General features: G+C 37.0%; 1 protein-coding gene across 4 annotated transcripts in view; it reads right to left on the reverse strand.

The window, feature by feature from the left end:
* Positions 1–3,606: 3,606 nt before the first annotated feature.
* Positions 3,607–18,696, reverse strand: part of GDPD1 (glycerophosphodiester phosphodiesterase domain containing 1) — a 53,782-nt gene continuing 38,692 nt past the window's right edge. For 2 of the 4 annotated variants that reach the window (XM_072779748.1, XM_072779750.1), the window contains exons 5-10: positions 17,189–17,307; positions 16,580–16,669; positions 11,130–11,263; positions 6,981–7,040; positions 5,515–5,566; positions 4,991–5,155 (exon numbers count right to left, since the gene is read on the reverse strand). In XM_072779748.1, coding sequence (XP_072635849.1) covers positions 5,006–5,155; positions 5,515–5,566; positions 6,981–7,040; positions 11,130–11,263; positions 16,580–16,669; positions 17,189–17,307 — 605 coding nt within the window. In that variant the 3' untranslated portion in view covers positions 4,991–5,005. Of the gene's footprint in view, positions 4,927–4,990; positions 5,156–5,514; positions 5,567–6,980; positions 7,041–11,129; positions 11,264–16,579; positions 16,670–17,188; positions 17,308–18,696 lie in introns of those variants that run through there. The other 2 variants (XR_012008729.1, XM_072779749.1) reach the window with 2 other exon arrangements.

The following is an 18,696-nucleotide window of genomic DNA, read 5'->3' on the forward strand; positions in this document are numbered from 1 at the left end:
TCAATGTTGTTTTAATTGATAGTTCTTGACGACTAGGGAGATTAGACATTTTTTGTTTGTTGACTGTTTACATTTGTGGGTTACCTGTTCATGCCCTGTGCTTCTCCCCCACCCATTGATTTTCCTTGAGAAGTTTTTGACCAGGAAGAAGGACCATTGCAGCACCTGGGTGGCTCGGTCCATTAAGCGTCTGCCTTCGGCTCAGGTCATGATCTCAGGTCCTGAAATTGAGCCCCAAGTAGGGCTCCCTGCTCAGTGGGGAGTCTGCTTCTCCCTTTCCTTCTGCCCTTCCCCTCCCACCTTCACCCCTAACCCCTTGCTCCTGTGCCCATATTCACATTCTCTCAAATAAAATCTTAAAAAAAAACAAACAAACAGATTTCGGCTTAGTGTGGAGCCTACTTGAAGATTCTCTCCCTCTGCCCTGCTTCCCCTGCCCCCCCACCCTGTCCTTACACATATTCTCTCTTTCTCAAATAAAATCTTTTTTTTTTTTTGAGATTTTATTTATTTATTCATGAGAGACAGAGAGAGGGAGGGAGGGAGGGAGAGAGAGAGAGAGAGAGAGATAGAGAGGCAGAGAGAGAAGCAGGCTCCGTGCAGGGAGCCCGACGTGGGACTCGACCCCGGGTCTCCAGGATCACGCCCTGGGCTGAAGGCGGCGCTAAACCGCTGAGCCACCCGGGCTGCCCTAAAATCCTTTTTTAAAAAAGAGTTTTTAAAAATTTACTCATTCATGAGAGACAGAGAAAGAGAGGCAGAGATATAGGCAGAGGGAGAAGCAGGTTCCTCACAGGGAGCCTGATGTGGGACTCAATCCCTAGACCTGGAATCACACCCTGAGCCCAAGGCAGACATCTGCTCAACTGCTGAGCCAACCAGGTGACCCTCAAATAAATATTATATATATATATAAATATATATAATATATATATAAAAATATATATAATATATATATAAATATATATATTTATATATATATAAAATTTTTTTTCAATGAAAAAGACTTAGAGTGATTTAGGAAGTAAGGGAGGGAGGGAAGAAGGAAAGAGGTTCTACTCAAGCCTGAAAGGGAAAAAGATCTTAGATCAAAGATTATAAAGGCCAATTTTGTTTTCGCAGGAAACTCCTATTTTAAATCAAATCTTATGTGGAATTCCCATGTGAAATAAAAAAGTAAAGCCGTTCTGGTCAAATTGGGAATGGGTAATACAAAGCTATACCTGCTCAGCTTCCTCTTAGCATAATCATCCCCATTCACCCAGCGGAAGCTGTCCAGGCCCCATCCTGTTATCTTATAATAAAATCTAAATTTTTTAAAACTACTGGACAAGCAAGACCAACGTATGGCTACTCATAGGCACTTGGTGGCAGAGCAACCTATTCAAATTGCAAGCAGAATACTGAGAAGGAACTAACACCGCCTCTAAAGTACTAGCTTTGCAAAATCATACCTATTAAGCATATAAAACTCCTAAATCTATTTCTCCAACTATCCTTTCCTCCAAGGGCTAGTAACATACTTAAAGCACAGCCACTCAAATATCTGTTATTTCAAATCTTCTGTCATTTTAAAGAGCACAACACAGTCATCATTTTTATCACCAAACGGTTTCCCCTCTTCAAGTTCCCCATTTCTTGCAGCTTTGAGATGAGTGCCGACTTTCCCTTCTCCTTTTAAGCTCTAGTCGCTGGCTGAGCCTGATATGGGGCTCAATCCCAGGACTCTGGGATCATGACCTGAGCCAAAGGCAGATGCTTTAACTGACTAAGCCACCCAGGTGCCCTCAATTGGAGCTTTTATCTACAGCAAATTCACTATATATTTTTAAATGCACCTTTTTAGCACAACTCTAAGCAGAATCATTTGTTATGAATCATTCTAAGTTAATGGTTTCCCATACTACAACCTACCACAATTTAAGTTTTATGTTTTCCCCCAACCCATTGTAGCCACTTTCTTCACAGCTGTGGCTTCTGAATGCTCACCTGTTGTCAGGACCCCACTTCCATTTCTAGAACTAGTTCTGGCCAGAAATGAGAGGGTTAATAGTTCTGAAACTCAGTGCCAACTTACTCCTATAATTAATTAGTCCAGTGTTATCACTCCGCTCTTCAGTTCTATTACATGTCCAGGACTTTAGTCCAACAGGGAAGCTCTCACTTCCCTTTCAATATTAAAACTCCTTCAGGAATGCCTGGGCGGCCCTACTGTTGAGTGCCTGCCTTCGGCCCAGGGCATGATCCTGGAGTCCTGGGATTGAGTCCCACATCCCACATCAGGTTCCCCATGAGGAGCCTGCTTCTCTCTCTGCCTGTGTCTCTGCTCCTCTCTGTGTCTCTCACGAATAATAAAAAAAAAAAAAACCTCCCTCATGCCAATTGCTTACTAAAATGCCTGGCAACTGTTGCCTGTTGCCATACACTTGGGCCACTATTGGCATGCTGGATTAGACTTATAGCTGGGCCTGTCACATTTAGCGCCAGCCTCACCCAGTAGAAGGGTCTAATCACATCTTGTGACCACTTCTCTACCTTTCCCACCATGCTGTTCACTATGCCTAGCAATAGCTATCTCAAAATGAAAAAGTATTTAAGCTCTTTTAAATGTGATGCTCCAGGGGTGCCTGGATGGCTCAGTCAGTTAAACATCTGCCTTTGTCCCAGGTCATGATCCCAGGGTCCTGGGATTAAGTCCCACATTGGGCTCCCTGCTCAGCAGGGAGTCAGCTTCTCCCTCCTGCTCTGCCCTGTCCCGCTCCTGTGTGCACGTGCACACTCTCTTTCATAAATAAAATCTTTAAAAAAAATGATGTTCTGGCGGCACCTGGCTGACTCGGTAGAGTATGTGACTCTTGATCTTGGGATCTTGGAGTTGGAGCCCCACATTGGGCATAGAGATTACTTTAAATAAATAGAAAAAATGTGATGCTCCAATCAGAAAACCAGTATTGAGATGTTATCTGATCATGAATATCAACTCTCCTATTGAAAATACTATATATTTATATTAAGTGAATTAAAGTTACTTTGACTATATAAAATTGACAAATCTTTTTTTTTTTTTTTTTTAAGTAAACTATTCCCAGCATGGGGCTCAAATTAATGACCCTGACATCAGGAATTCTATGCTTTTCCAACTAAGCCAGCTAGGCACCCCAAAATTAGCAAACTTTTAAAACATGACTTTCTAAACATCTTTACCATATTGGTCACTTTATCTTCTACTGACTGACAGAAAAAATATGCTGACCCTGTAATATGAGCTGCTCTGAATAATAACAAAATAAAAGTCAAAAAGAAAAAATAAAAGAGTCATATCAAAGTGATCAAAATAATCCATAGCAACGGTATAATAAATTTTAGTAAGTGAAATTAAAAATGACTGATTTAATGGGTTACCTGCCCAAGTTATTTGTTCAAATGCCAAGAAGCAACTTCTGTTACCATAAGAGTGTTTCACATTTTTTTGTTTTCCTTACTCGAGAGAAAAATCTCAGGTGTGCTTACTCCTGTTATCAATTTATCACCTCATTAAATTCTTCACCCCCCAAAATCTATAAAGCATTTCTGGAATTACAATTGCAAAAAAGCAATGAAGAACACTTATTTTGTTCTTGTAAAACTTTATTTCAATTGAAACAAAAAAGCAAATGTTATTTATGTCGTCAAGGGACAGGTGGGAGTATGATCATCCTTCATAGTTGCTAGCTGGCAAATTCCAAGTGAGAGATGTAATCTAGGTAAGAGAGCCTTGTTCCAGAGTAGATTGACTTCCCAAAGAGATAATGAAAATTAGTGAAAAAGATTAGAAACAGATTTACAGGGAGTCACATCAGAAAAGCTGAGAAAGTGATACCTAATGCTTTGAGCAATTCTGCTTCCACTTAATATTCAGAAGAATTAATCCTTACAGGTCAGGAACAGGCGGTTTATAGTGTGAGTATTAGAAACAATGATATGTACTTTCGTCAGTTTCATATGATTACTAGGATTCAAGACGTTATTTAAAATCTAGTTATAGGCCCAGTTATTCATTGCCAAAAGTGGAAAATTTACATGTCTTTAGAGGAAACAAATATATGACTATTTGGATCTTGTCTTAATTCACATTTAATAAGTCCAATTTTAATGTTTATGAAAAAGAAAGGACATGGTAACACTGTTACACCTGAAGAAGATTCCAAATAGAATGTCCCCATTAACAACAGCAACCAAGAAATCTAAATGTCTACAGTTTTAATTTCTGATCAAGTAATAAAGTTTCAGTTTTTTTGAGTCTTCCCTTCTGTTAACAAGGTATAGCTTGTCAGATAACTATATCACTGATTTCTAAGATCTCCTCTCACTGTATTTTATTTCCTTTTAAACTAACATGTACTGAAATAACAAGGCAACTCAGAATAGCTGTAGTGGCCTTCAACAATTTTGCTTTACTAATTAGTTGATCTTATTCTAGTGAAGGCAAATGTCAAATTTATCCAAGAGTCTTTGATTTTACAATTACTTAGAATACTGCATCATATACAGAACTCTTGATCAATAATCTACTTCTCATAACCAGTTATCTTTCTAAACAAACTATTTAGAAATGTAAAATATGCAATATTGTTTAAAATAAATATACAATATATAGTCTCTACATTCTCAGACAAGCTTAAAAATGAGGTAATAAAAACTTAAATGATTAAACCTTTACCATTCTGGAAATGGCTTAGGAAAATGATGGCAAACTTGTTGTGGTTTTTTTTTTTCCTTAGGTCTTTTCATGTTTTCTTTGAGTGCTTCTGAGTATCTCCTTTTCTATGCTGAAAAATTATGTAAAAAATCCTTAAGCTTTGTTGGATAGTCTGTCATCACCCCAGTTGCTCCCAAATCAAAAGCTCGTTTGTATTCTTGTTCTTCATTCAATACCCAAATATACACCTGAAAATTAGAAGCATTAGAAATATAAGAAGAAATGTTAAAATAGAAAATAATTTTTTAAAATACTTTATTTATTTATTCATAGAGACACACAGAGAGAGAGGGAGGCAGAGACACAGGCAGAGGGAGAAACAGGCATCATGCAGAGAGCCTGATGTGGGACTTGATCCAGGGTCTCCAGGATCACGCCCTGGGCTGCAGATGGCGCTAAACCGCTGTGCCACCCGGGCTGGCGAAAATAATTTTTATAATAGCGTTTATATACTACAATCTCAGCATACCTAGAAACAGCCTTTTAAACCTGTAATGTTAAGAAATCACTGAACCCTTTAAAGAGATTTTAGTTTATTCATTAAATATACACTGTCCCACCCTCTGGCTTTAGGTACTCTCACCTACACAAGTGGACTCCAGTTACTAAAATGCCAATGCTTTCTTGTTAAATGTAAGGCAAAACTTAATATCTTCATTTGTGAACCAGTAAAGCAGCAGCATCAGAACTGGGACCAAATTAAGTTCCTGCCCTTTATACTAGTGTTAAACTGGTGAGCTATACTGTTCCCAAAATGCATCATTCCAGAAACTTACCTGAATGCCTCTGGCAGTGAGGTGGTCAAACAAGGCTTTTCTCATTAGTAAGCTAGAAAAAGAGAAGAACAAATTTAGATACTTCTTGGCTCTAACGAGGGACTAAAGTTAGTCCTTAGTCCTAATTTAGCCCATTTAGAGTTTATTATTCCTAGTTGAATTTAATCCTAATGCCTTAGCAATAAAACAATGACTTCAAGGAATGACTGCTATGGATGCATTGATGTTCTGAGTGCTGGGTTCTCCTTTCACTGCTGGCTGCTTGCTGGAAGACCAGCACCTCTTTTCTATTCCTTCTGTAACGAGGTCCTCAAGAGACCCATTCTTACTGAAGCCACTTGATGGATGACAAGAGGCTTCCTCACTTTCCCTGTTGACACTCTGACAAGTGAGAGAGAGCTGAGAAGCCTGTCTCTAACTTTCCAAGTTAAAATAAGGTAGTGGACTTGGGTCAAGTTCTATAATATCATAGTTCATTTACCTAATGTGTTAGTCTTTCATGTGCTGTCTTAGAAACCTAATGTCCTTTAACTACACTATAAATAGGAAAACTGCATTTTTAAAAGTTCTAAATAATTGACCTAAAAGTGAACTCTTAGAATACAAATCATTTGAGCACGATGGGAATGAACTGTACTGGAAAGTTATACATATTATTTCTATTTTGTTTATGTCTATTAAAATGATTAATAGAAACTAAAAATCATATGCATGTAACACCAAAAAAAAAGTGTCCCTGGAAACTAGAAATTAAATCAGGAATAAAACAAAAAAGAATAAACCCTGTGGCACAGAGAAAAGATAAAACTAGTTTTCCAACTCTTTGAAAGAGGAGCTAAGTAACTTAAAAGGTTGTGATTAAGACTATCATGTAAGCATTCCGGGTTCCATTTTAAAGCAAAATATAGCACAGTAACATTGTAGTATTTACCTAAAATTAAACTCAAATTAAAGTATTTTCTTTAAAGTAGATGCCCATCCTAAAGGTGGGGCTTCCTGTCTGCTATTAAGTCTTGGTGCAGATTTTTTTTTTTTTTTTTTTTTTTTGGTGCAGATTTTTCAGAGAAATGTGCTGCTAGTCAATACACACTTTTACATATGCTATATGCCATACACACTTCTTTCCATCATGAAAACAGCAAATAGGTAGAAGGGAATGGTTTTATATACCACCTCAGCTATTAACTAGCTAGATAACCCTAAGTCAATCATTTACCTTTAGGTAGGAGGGCACTCAGTTTTATCCTGAAGCTGGATGAGATTATCTCTCAAGATTCCTCTTCAGGTTTGTGACTAGTAATTAAAGTAGTTCTAAATGATTCATATACAACTACCAACATAGTAGGTGCTCAACATGTCCTTGTTACAAATCACATATAGGAAGCTTGCTTTAAATTATAAACATAGTACTTAATAGATACAGGTAAAACAATAACTCATATATAAAAAAAAACTAAAATTCTTACGTATCAGAAAGCCAGATGAGAAACTTTTGGCTTCTGGACATAGTGTGTGGTTCTTTTAGCCTGAGGCAAAATAAAATTTGAATCATAAATTAGAAACACAGGAAATTATCAGTGTGATAAAATAAAATGAACCTCAAACCAAAAACAGTTTCTTTGCACTTAGTATGTGCTCAAAATATTTGTAAAAAAACACAAAAGCAAATTAAAATAAAGCCCATTTGGGTTCTCTGTTTCTATTGATTTTGAGCTAACCTTTTGCTACCACTACTGAAAGGTAAAAAAAAAAATAATGAAAGTTATCTTTCCAGACCCTGGGTGACTGGGGCTCATGTCTCTTTTTCTGGGGGGAAGCCTCTTTCTCTTGCTTTGTCTGCTATAACTTAGTATATAGTAGACTTAGTATATGTGCTGCTGAAGTGAACACTGGTATACAGTACATTTAAACACAACCAAATTTTACTACAAATTAAAAGATATATGGGGTAAAAATGTGACTTAAAAAACCCTTAAAAAAAAAAAAAGCTAAAAGCATGTGTTTTTTCTTCCCCTTTCCATATTTCAAGATGTGGACCCTATTCTTTCTTCTTCTTCTTTTTTTTTTTTAGTTTTTATTTAAATTCCAGTTAGTTAATATACAGTGTAATATTAGTTTCAGGTGTACAATATAGTGATTCAACACTTCCATACATTACCCAGTGCTCATCAAGCAAGTGTACTCCTTAATCCCCATCTCCTCTCTCTCCCATCCCCCCTACCTTCTTCCTCCCTGGTAATCAACAGTTTGCTCTCTATAGTTGAGTGTGTTTCTTGGTTTGCCTCTCCTTTTTGTCCTTTGCTCATTTGTTTTCTTTCTGGAATTCCACATATGAGTGAAATCATGCAGTATGTCTTTCTTTGGCTTATTTTGCTTAGCATAGTACTCTCTAGCTCCATCCATGTCATTGCAAATGGCAAAACATCACGTTTTTATGTGAAAAAAAGATTATTCATGTTGGGGGTATTGAGTTTTATAGGTTCTTTATATTTTTTGGATATTAATCCTTTAACAGATATGTATGTCATTTGCAACTATCATCTCCCATTTTACAGGTTGCCTTTTAGTTTTGCTGATTGTTTCCTTTACTGTGAGGAAGTTTTGTTGTTGTTGTTGTGTGTTTTTTTTTTAAGATTTTATTTATTTATTCCTGAGAGATACAGAGAGAGACAGTGGCAGACTCCATGCAGGGAGCCTGACATGGGACTGGATCCCGGGTCTCCAGGATCAGGCCCTGGGGTGAAGGCAGCGCTAAACCGCTGAGCCACCCAGGCTGCCCTGTGAGGAAGTTTTTATTTTGATGTAGTCCCAATAGTTTATTTTGTATTTTGTTCCCCTTGCCTCAGAAGACATATCTAGAAAGAAGTTGCTAAGGCTGATGTCAAAGAAGTTATTGCTTGTGTTCTCTTTAAGCATTTTTATGGTTTCAGGTCTCACATTTAGGTCCTTAATCCATTTTTTAAAAAAATATTTTATTTATTTATTCATGAGACACAGAGAGAGAGAGAGAGAGAGAGAGAGGCAGAGACACAGGCAGAGGGAGAAGCAGGCTCCATGCGGGAAGCCCGCCATGGGACTCAATCCCTGGTCCCCAGGATCACGCCCTGGACTGAAGGTGGCGCTAAACCACTGAGCCACCAGGGCTGCCCCTTAATCCATTTTGAATCTATTTCTGTGTATGGTGTAAGAAAGTGGTCCAATTTCATTCTTTTGCATGTTGCTGTCCAATTCTTCCAACACCATTTGTTGAAGAGACATTCTTTTTCTCATTGGATATTCTTTCCTACTTTGTCAAAGATTAGTTGACTATATAGCTGTTGGTTCACTTCTGGATTTTCTATTCTGTGCCATTAATCTCTGTGTCTATTTTTGTGCCAGTACCACGCTGTTTTGATGACTACAGATTTATAATATAACTTGAACTTGAAGTCCAGAATTGTGATGCCTCCAGCTGTGGGTTTTTCTTTCTTTCTTTTTTTTTTTTTTTTTCAAGATTGCTTTGGCTATTTGGGGTCTTTGTGGTTCCACACAAAATTTAAGATTGTTTGTTCTAGCTCTGTGAAAAATGCTATTAGTGGGCAGCCTGGGTGGCTCAGCAGTTTAGCGCCGCCTTCAGCCCAGGGCGTGATCCTGGAGACCTGGGATCAAGTCCCACTTCAGGCTCCCTGCATGGAGCCTGCTTCTCCCTCTGCCTGTGTCTCTGCCCCTTCCCCCCTCCCCGCTCTCTGTCTCTCATGAATAAATAGTTTCTTCATAGGCAAGAAGTAATTTCTGTTTTGTCTAAGAAATAGCTACAAAGACTATCCATAAATATAATTGGGAATAGTTAAAATAAACATGTTCATCACAAAGAAACTCAAATTGGAAAACAAGCATGAAACATAAATGCTGAATACTAGGGTACCGACCAAATTGTTTTTCTTACCAATATTTCCTAATTACTTCTAATGTTCAGCTTGATCTTTTAAAGTTCTGTTTTGGGGGATCCCTGGGTGGCGCAGCGGTTCAGCACCTGCCTTTGGCCCAGGGCGCGATCCTGGAGACCCGGGATCGAATCCCACGTCGGGCTCCCTGCATGGAGCCTGCTTCTCCCTCTGCCTGTGTCTCTGCCTCTTTCTCTCTGTGTGACTATCATGAATAAATAAAATCTTTAAAAAAAAATAAAGTTCTGTTTTGGGATGAAAAAAGTTTCTATGTAGGTGAGATCCCATTTAATTTTTTTAACATAATCTCTACAATCTCTACACCCAATGTAGGGCTCGAAATCGCAACCCTGAGATCAAGAATTGCATGCTCTACCAACTGAGCTAGCCAGGTGCCCCTAGGTGAAATCACATTTAAATGATCTCCCTTGGGCAGCCCAAGTGGCTGAGCGGTTTAGCGCCGCCTTCAGCCCAGGGTGTGATCCTGGAGATCTGGGATAGAGTCCCACATCGGGATCCCTGCATGGAGCCTGCTTCTCCCTCTGCCTGTGTCTCTTCCTCTCTCTCTCTGTCTCTGTCTCTGTCTCTCTCTCTCTCATTAATAAATAAAATCTTTTAAATAAAGGAAAATAATAAATGATCTCCCTTGGAGTTCCAAATTCCTTTGTCATGACCGATTATTAGAAGTTCACAGCTAGAAATCACATTCTAAGAGTGCAGGATTGTGAGATGAAACTTTTTCTAATAATGATGATAAAGATAATTGAACAATAAAAGCTCTCATTTATTAACTGCCTATTATCTGCCAGGCAGTGGTAAGTGTTTTATATTTTTATGTTTGTAGTAAAGTAGTGTGTGAAAAGCAAGGCTTTGTACTCCGGAGAGAAGTTACATCAATATAGAAGTATCTTATTTAAATAAACTAACAATATCCCTTTCTTTTTCCTATTCTCCCAAAGCTTTTTTCTGGTTGTTGTTATGGTGGTAGTAGTTGTTTTTCTTCCTCAATGTATTACTACTTTTGGTGAATTTGGAGGTGGTTTTTTGTTGTTGTTGTTGTTTTGTTTTGTTCTGTTTTAAGTAATCTCTATACCCAACATGGGGCTCAAACTCAAAATAGCCCCCCTACCCAGATCAAGTCATATGCTTTTCTGACTGAGCCAGCCAGGTGCTCCATGAATTTGGAGTTTAATGGAATTTCAGCTGCATATTGTGATTGAAGTATAAATAAGTTAAGGAAGTTGGAAAGCAATTGCTATTACATGTTAGAATAAAAGAATTATTAAGCTTCAACAGTAAGCTCAATTCTTTGTACCTGACTTCTGAGTACACGGGCACAGAAAGTCACTGTTACCTGAAATGGGTCAAGATGAAATATTTATAATCCTATATTATTCATTTTAGAAAAATATGTCTTAATTATATCAAAAAGCATTATTAATATAGGTAGTTAATCCAACATGTAAATAACTTCAACAGTCTATTTTTTTTTAAGATTTTTTTTTAAGTAATCTCTATACCCAATGTGGGGCTCAAACTTACAACCCTGAGATCAAGAGTCACATGCTCTACCAACCAAGCCAGCCAGCCGCCTCTATAGCAATCTATTCTTTATTATTGGTATTGATATTAAGGAGCCTTGATCTTGGTCCCCCTATAATGATAACTGATGAAAACAGAGCAACCACTTACTTCAATATGATAGAAGGCATTGGGATTTCAAAAAACTGTTCTCGAATAGGCACAAAGGGCAAGAGGCCAGTGAAGAAAAGGCCAAGAATGAGCAGAACACGTTGCAGACTGAAGAGTATAGGAATATCTGAATTCTAAAAGACACAAGCAATATTATATTACTTTACAACTGGTCAAATAATGAGGATTATTTCACATCCTCAAAATTTCCAAGACTGTATGTGGACATTTGTTAAAAGTACTGAATTATCAATATCTATCCCCAAACACACCACACTTAAAAATGGCTAGTCCTTGCCAAATGGGTCAGGTTCCATCATGGAGCCCTAAGCTGTTAATTGATGATATTTAACTTTCTCTATTTCTTACTCTCTGCTTTTACAATATCATTTCTGTCTGTTGGTAATAGTGTTTATCACTAGAGATTAAAAATACTAAACCTGATGGAACAAGATAAAAAAATAAAGATATGAAATATTCAGTAACCTTATACCCACTTAAAAATATATAACTAAAGATCAATATATATTCATATATATCCATATATAGATATATGTGTTCCTATCTATATATAGTTACACAGAATGTAATATTGATACAACTATAGATGAAATATAAACACTGTTGCAAATATGTCACCTGTCAGATATGTTATGCATCAAATATAAATAGGATTTCATAAGCTAGTCGAAGGATCTAGCCACCATTTTGGGTTTCTATTGGAAAATGTGTTCAAGATCCCAAAACCCTTAAAATGCAAGCTTCATATATATATATGAAACTCTTTTCATTTTGTAAAAGTGAAATTCTATGCTCAGTAAACAGCCCCTCATATCCCCATCTCCCTAGTTCCTCCTATATTTGTCTTTAAAATAAACAGAAATTACAGTAAATTTGATTTTTTCCATACAAAATATTAAAAATATATAATATAATTAAAGAAGTATATTATATATTTAAAATAATATATTAAAAATTATAATATATTTAAAAATTAATGGGATCCCTGGGTGCTCAGCAGTTCAGCACCTGTCTTTGGCCCAGGGTGTGATCCTGGAGTCCCAGGATCGAGTCCTACATCGGGTTCCCTGCATGGACCCTGCTTCTCCCTCTGCCTATGTCTCTGCCTCTCTTTCTCTCTCTGTGTCTCTCATGAATAAATAAATAAAATCTTTAAAAAATAATAAAATAAAGATAAAAATTTCATGCCAAAAAGTAATTTATTTTAAATAGCATGTCTAAATTACCCACTTCTTTATCTAAAAAAAATTGAGTAAATAAGTTTGAGGATTTCTCTTGACCCTATGTTCACATGCCACTTTGTAATATTTTAGGCTTATTCATATACAAGTGTTTCAGCTATAACACAGTGTACAAGCCCCTGAAAAATTTAATTTCTGCAAATTCATACACTAAGAATAATAGAGCTTATGGGAAAAATAGGCTTGGGACTGAACCTCAAAACTCACACAACTTTAGACCCAGAGAACTAAAAACAATAACTGGTTCTTCTGGAAAACCATGCAAGGCTGCCCCTGGTGGGAGGGCAAAGTTTGGTATATTGGCACACCACTGACCTACAGACTGGCTGGTGCCACTCTGTATCTTCTAAATTAGAACATCTGGAAATCTTGCCATCTGCAACATGGTTGGACTGAGAGGGTGTTATGCTAAGGAAATAAGTCAGACAGAGAAAGACAAAGACCATATGATTTCTCTTATATGTGGAATTTAAAAACAAAATGAATAAACAAAAAGCAGAAACAGACCCATAAATACAAAGAATGATGGTTACCAGAGAGGAGGGGAGGGAGAGACACAGGCTTCCAGTTATGGAATGAATAGGTCATGGGGATAAAAGGCACAGCATAGGGAATATAGTCAATAGTATTGTAATGCTGTTGTATGGTTGACAGACGGTAGCTACACTTGTGCTGAGCATAGCACAATGTACAGATTTGTGGAGTCACTAATATAACATTGTGTTCAAGGGATCCCTGGGTGGCGCAGCGGTTTAGCGCCTGCCTTTGGCCCAGGGAGCGATCCTGGAGACCCGGGATCGAATCCCATATCGGGCTCCTGGTGCATGGAGCCTGCTTCTCTCTCTGCCTATGTCTCCGCCTCTCTCTCTCTCTCTGTGTGACTATCATAAATAAATAAAAATTAAAAAAAAAAAACATTGTGTTCAATTATACTTGAGTAAAATAAATAGAATTTATGGAATGGGATCCAGGCATTAGTGTTTTTTTGAGACTTTTCAGGTAATTTCAACATACAGCCAAGTTTAAGAACCACTGCAGTAAGAATGAATTAAAAGTCATTCAGTGGGAATAAGTGCCATGTTTGCCCCTCTACACTGTGTGCCCCATTTTTCTTTTATATTCTTAGTTTCTAGCATTTGAGAATTAAAGGGCTAATGTAGAATTCTCATAAATCATATTTGAAGAATAAAAGATACTTGACTTAATTATATGACATGTTCATTATATGACCAACAATTATTTTTTTAAAATATTTTATTTATTTATTCATAGACACAGAGAGAGAGAGGCAGAGACACAGGCAGAGGGAGAGGGAGAAGCAGGCTCCAGGTCTCCAGGATCACACCCCAGGCTGCAGGCGGTGCCAAACCGCTCCACCACCGGGGTTGCCCTATGACCAACAATTATTATTGAGACATTTTTACTATGATGCTTGAAAATGACTGCTGGAAGTTTTGGACCTTTTAAGTTCTAAAATAACAGAAAGCCAGAGGCTTCTAGAAAAATATGTGAATCAAGGGAAAAGTTCTGCAATTCTGGGTCAAAAGTGGACCTTTTATTTTGAAACAATTAGATTCACAAAAAGTTGTAAAAACAGAGTCCCATGTACCCTTAATTTAGCTTCCCCAAATAGTAATATTTTATGTAACTCTAGAACAATATAAAAACCAAGACTTGATACTGGTATATTCCTTCCTTCCTTCCTTCCTTCCTTCCTTCCTTCCTTCCTTCCTTCCTTCCCTCCCTCCCTCCCTCCCTCTCTCCCTCCCTCCCTCCCTCCCTCCCTCCTTCCCTCCCTCCCTCCCTCCCTTCCTCCTTCCCTCCCTCCCTCCCTCCCTTCCTCCTTCCCTCCCTCCCTCCCTCCCTCCCTCCTGGGCCGGTATATCACTGTTATCACCTTATTCAGTTGTCATCACTTTTAAAATCTGTATTCATTTGTGCATGTGTTTGGTTTAGTGCAGTTTTAACAATGTATCAGTTCATGTAACCTCCACCACCATCAAGCTACAGGACAGTTCCAGCACACATAACTCTTTCCTGTTAAATCTTTGTATTTTCCTGCACTCTACCCCACCCCCCTCTCTGTCCCCTGGCAGCCACTTATCTACTCTTCATGTCTATAGAAGAATAGAATTTGAGAACATTACATAAATGGAATCATACAGTATGTAATCTATTTGTTTTGTTTTATTTTTGGTTCCTTTAAGTTTCTTTTAAATTCAGTTAATTAACATACAGTATTATATTAGTTTCAGGGATACAATATAGTGATTCCAGGATGTAACCTTTTGAGGTTAATTTTTTTCACTAAGCAAAATGTCTTTGAGGATGAGGACAGTATCAGTAGTTCATTTCCTTTCATGGCTGAATAGTATTATATCATGTGGATGTATCAGTTTATTCAGTCATCTACCCACTGAAGGGCATTTTGGTTGGTTTCCAGTATTTTGCTATTATAAATAAAGCTGCTATAAATATTAATACACAGGTTTTTATGAGCATAAGTTCGTTTCATTTTATGAACATAATTCATTTTTCTAAGATAAATGCCCAAGAGCAAGATTGCTGGTTAATATGGTAAGTGTATGTTTAGCTTGATAAGAAACTAACCAACTAATGAAGAGAGTGGCTGTACTACTTTACATTCCCACCTGCTATATAGGAGAGATCTAGCTTCTCCAGTATTTACTGTTATCACTATTTTTTATTTTAGTTTAAAAAATATTTTATTTATTCATGAGAGACACACAGAGAGAGACAGAGACATAGGCAGAGGGAGAAGCAGGTTCTCTACAGGGAGCCTGATGAGGGACTCAATCCTAGGACCCTGGAGCCAAAGCAGATGCTCAACCACTGAGCCACCCAGGCGCCAGCTATTTTTTTTTTTTTTAACTCTTAAAAGTATTTGAATGATGTAAAAAAACAAAAACAAAAACAAAAACCCAAAACCGCTAGCAGGTTGTGAGGCATCCTATTACAGTCACTTTTAATGACATGTGAAAATACCATTAGACAACTATGATTAGTTTTAGAAAAGTCAGCCCTAAATTCTTAGCAATCTGAAGCCATTCATCCCAATGATTACTGTTTTCTCCTTTGGTACACAAGCTACCTTGGAATCTCAAAGAGCCTGTGGCATATAAATAAAACTTACTTGCTTTTTTTTTTTTTTAAGATTTTATTTATTTATTCATGACAGAGAGAGAGGCAGAGACACAGGCAGAGGGAAAAGCAGGCTCCATGCAGGGAGCCCGATGCGAGACCTGATCCCAGGACTCCAGGATCACGCCCTGGGCCAAAGGCAGGCGCCAAACCGCTAAGCCACCCAGGGATGCCCAAAACTTACTTGCTTTAAGGTACTTTGATGTACTAGTTAATGTACAACTCTACTTTTAATTATAATGGTGCCAATTCTAGATCTATGTTTTTGCCTTCTTTGATAGGAAAGGTAGACCTTCCCAAAAGAAATCTTTGTATTTTGAATTGCTACTTGTGTTGCAGTATTTATTCTGCACTATCACTTGTATTCTGAAAGAGTCTTCAATGCTTAAGGTTTTTTAACATTTTAAATTTCATATTCTCCTAGCTATATCTGCTATAGTATATAAGTATAGATGCTATATTTAGAATACCTATAGTATATAGCAAAACTTGCTTATAGAGGTATAGCATAGCATGTCAAAATATATCAAATTAACTTTTTATAGATATATTTTCTTCAAACAGAAAAATTTCAGATGGCCATACTTTTATATACCACCTGATAATTAGGATCCCGGATTAATTTGATTAGTTCTTCCTGGGAGGTAGGGAACCAAGAAGCTTCAACTAAAGAAGTGAAGGACTGAATACTTTCCTCAATTCAAAATTACACAAATAATTTCAATAACCTAACAAAAAGAACAGATATAAAAAGACAAGAATCATATTTTGTTTCATAATGTACATAATAAAATGTTGGCAAACAACTAACATTAGCATGTAAAAATAAGAATTCTATGAGCCAGCCCAAGTATATTATTTCTATTAAATCCATTACCTCTATCAGTAAACCTCTGGTTAGGTGCTTCTACCATCTGTCTTTGTATCAAGGCTTTGAAATAAGAATTTTTAAAAGTTATTACTGTGATAACATTTATAGATACACAACAGCAAGAAAGATCATTCTGTGTCATTTCTGAAGCTTACCTCTCTGTAGCACTTTTCTACAATTTCATAACTGGCATTACCCCAAACCGTTATGTGTTCTCGTCTGTACTGCTTCACCAACTCTGAAACCTACGTGTGAAAATGCAAAAGTTTATGTATGTGCACATTTGTAAATCCACTTACATTACTTCAGTTTAAAAATGGATTACCACTGACTTTCTGCCAGTAAATAGTATAAACTTTGGGAAGAACCAATATGTGAATTCAGATTAGTTATAAAACATAAGCAATTACTTATATTTTGCCATTCTATGATTTATCTAATAGAATATGACTGCCCAGTCACTTGATGTAAGCTAACTACAAATGAAACAAGTGAATTTGAAGAGGCTAATTGTATCGATGCCATAACAATTGGTTCACAGGAGCTCACTTTCTATCCACGATTGAGACAAGACAACTTACTCTGAAAATAGGCTTTTCTGTAAGTAGAGTGATCTCTTCTACCAGGGCATTATTTAAGACAATACTGATCCTTAGAGTATCACATTTCCTTGAACATTATCAATCTATGAAGTCACCTACTCTGGCCTTATTTAGTTTGTGAAATCTGACACAGCACACCCAGAAGAGGCACTGCCTGCCTACCTTCTTTATCAGCACGTTGTTGTTGACCTTGATATCGATGTTAATAGGAGTGTTAGGAAAGGCCTCGAAAACTTCCTTCAGTAATGGAATTCGGTTATCTTTTCCTTCACACTGGCATGCTGAGGAAGCAAGATTTTTGAAGGTATTTTTAAAAGATAACTTTTACTTTTTTGATGATCAGGGAGAAAAAAATTGATAAAGTTATTGTTTTCACAATAGTATGTATTCATATAGGACATTAGCAAAATTAAGAAAAGTATAAAGAAAAGGAAATTCATCTAAAATCCAACAACTTAGATTTAACCATTGTGACCATTTAGTATACTTGCTCTACTCTTTTCCTAGGCATAATTTAGTAGTTAGAATATAGTGTACCTACAGACCTTAACCTGATCTTTTTACATAAGTAAAAAATAAATGTTGCATGTTAAAACACTTAGAATTTAGAATTATGGGGATGCCTGGGTGGCTCAGTGGTTGAGCGTCTGCCTTTGGTGCAGGGCATGATCCCAGAGTCCTGGGATTGAGTCCCACTTCGAGCTTCCTGCATGGAGCCTGCTTCTCCCTCTGCCTAGGTCTCTGCCTCCCTCTCTCTCTCTCTCTCTCTCTCTGTGTGTGTGTGTGTCTCTCATGAATAAACAAATAAAATCTTTAAAAAAAAACTTATTATATAATTATTATTTTAAATGGTTTTAAAATGCTCCATTGAGTAGCTATGCAACAACTTCATTATTTTAATTTAACCATTCCCCCGAAAGGTAACAGAGTTTGCCATTCCACAGTATGCCACTTTGGCATAAGGATTATTTTGAACTGAAGGCAACTGAGATGAGGCAGATATAAGAAAAGTGTTCTGTCCTTTTCCATCTGCCTAGAAACAAGACTTAAATTCATACGAAACGTATCACTGACAATTTAGATCTACAGATAGTACCACAGAACTCTGCACAACAAAGTACTGACTAGCCTTTATTTTCCATTATTCACCCATCTACTTAAGTTCCCACAATTTGCCACCCTAGAAACTCAAAATCCTTTTTTTTGCCCCACCCCCTCAAAATCCTTTTTATTTGTCTTGTTACTTCTCTGAAAATGTATTGGATTTTCTTTGTTTGTTAAGATGCTAGATAAACTCAAGTTCTCACCAGCCTTTGAGTTACTCATCCTTGAGTTTCTCCAATGACACATATAAATTAATAAACTTCTGTTTGTTTTTCTCTTGGTAGTCTCTCTTTTGTTACAGATCCTTCCTGAGAACCAGGAGGTAGAAGGAAAAAAACAATAACCCTATACTCTACTAGTTGATACTGGTTGTTTGGAAAGTTTTGCTATGATATCACCATTGAAATTTTTGGAGATTGAGAATATATATGTTCAGGCAAGGGAAATACATGCTAATTCAGGAGTGTGTTAAAGAATTGTATCAATACAGCTACTCAAAGAAAACTTTTTTTATTCTTTTCCTAGGCAAAATTTAGTAGAAATTAGAGTCATAAAAAAATTAGATG

Source organism: Canis lupus, chromosome 16, assembly GCF_048164855.1.
Source record: "Canis lupus baileyi chromosome 16, mCanLup2.hap1, whole genome shotgun sequence".
Lineage (NCBI taxonomy): Eukaryota > Metazoa > Chordata > Mammalia > Carnivora > Canidae > Canis > Canis lupus.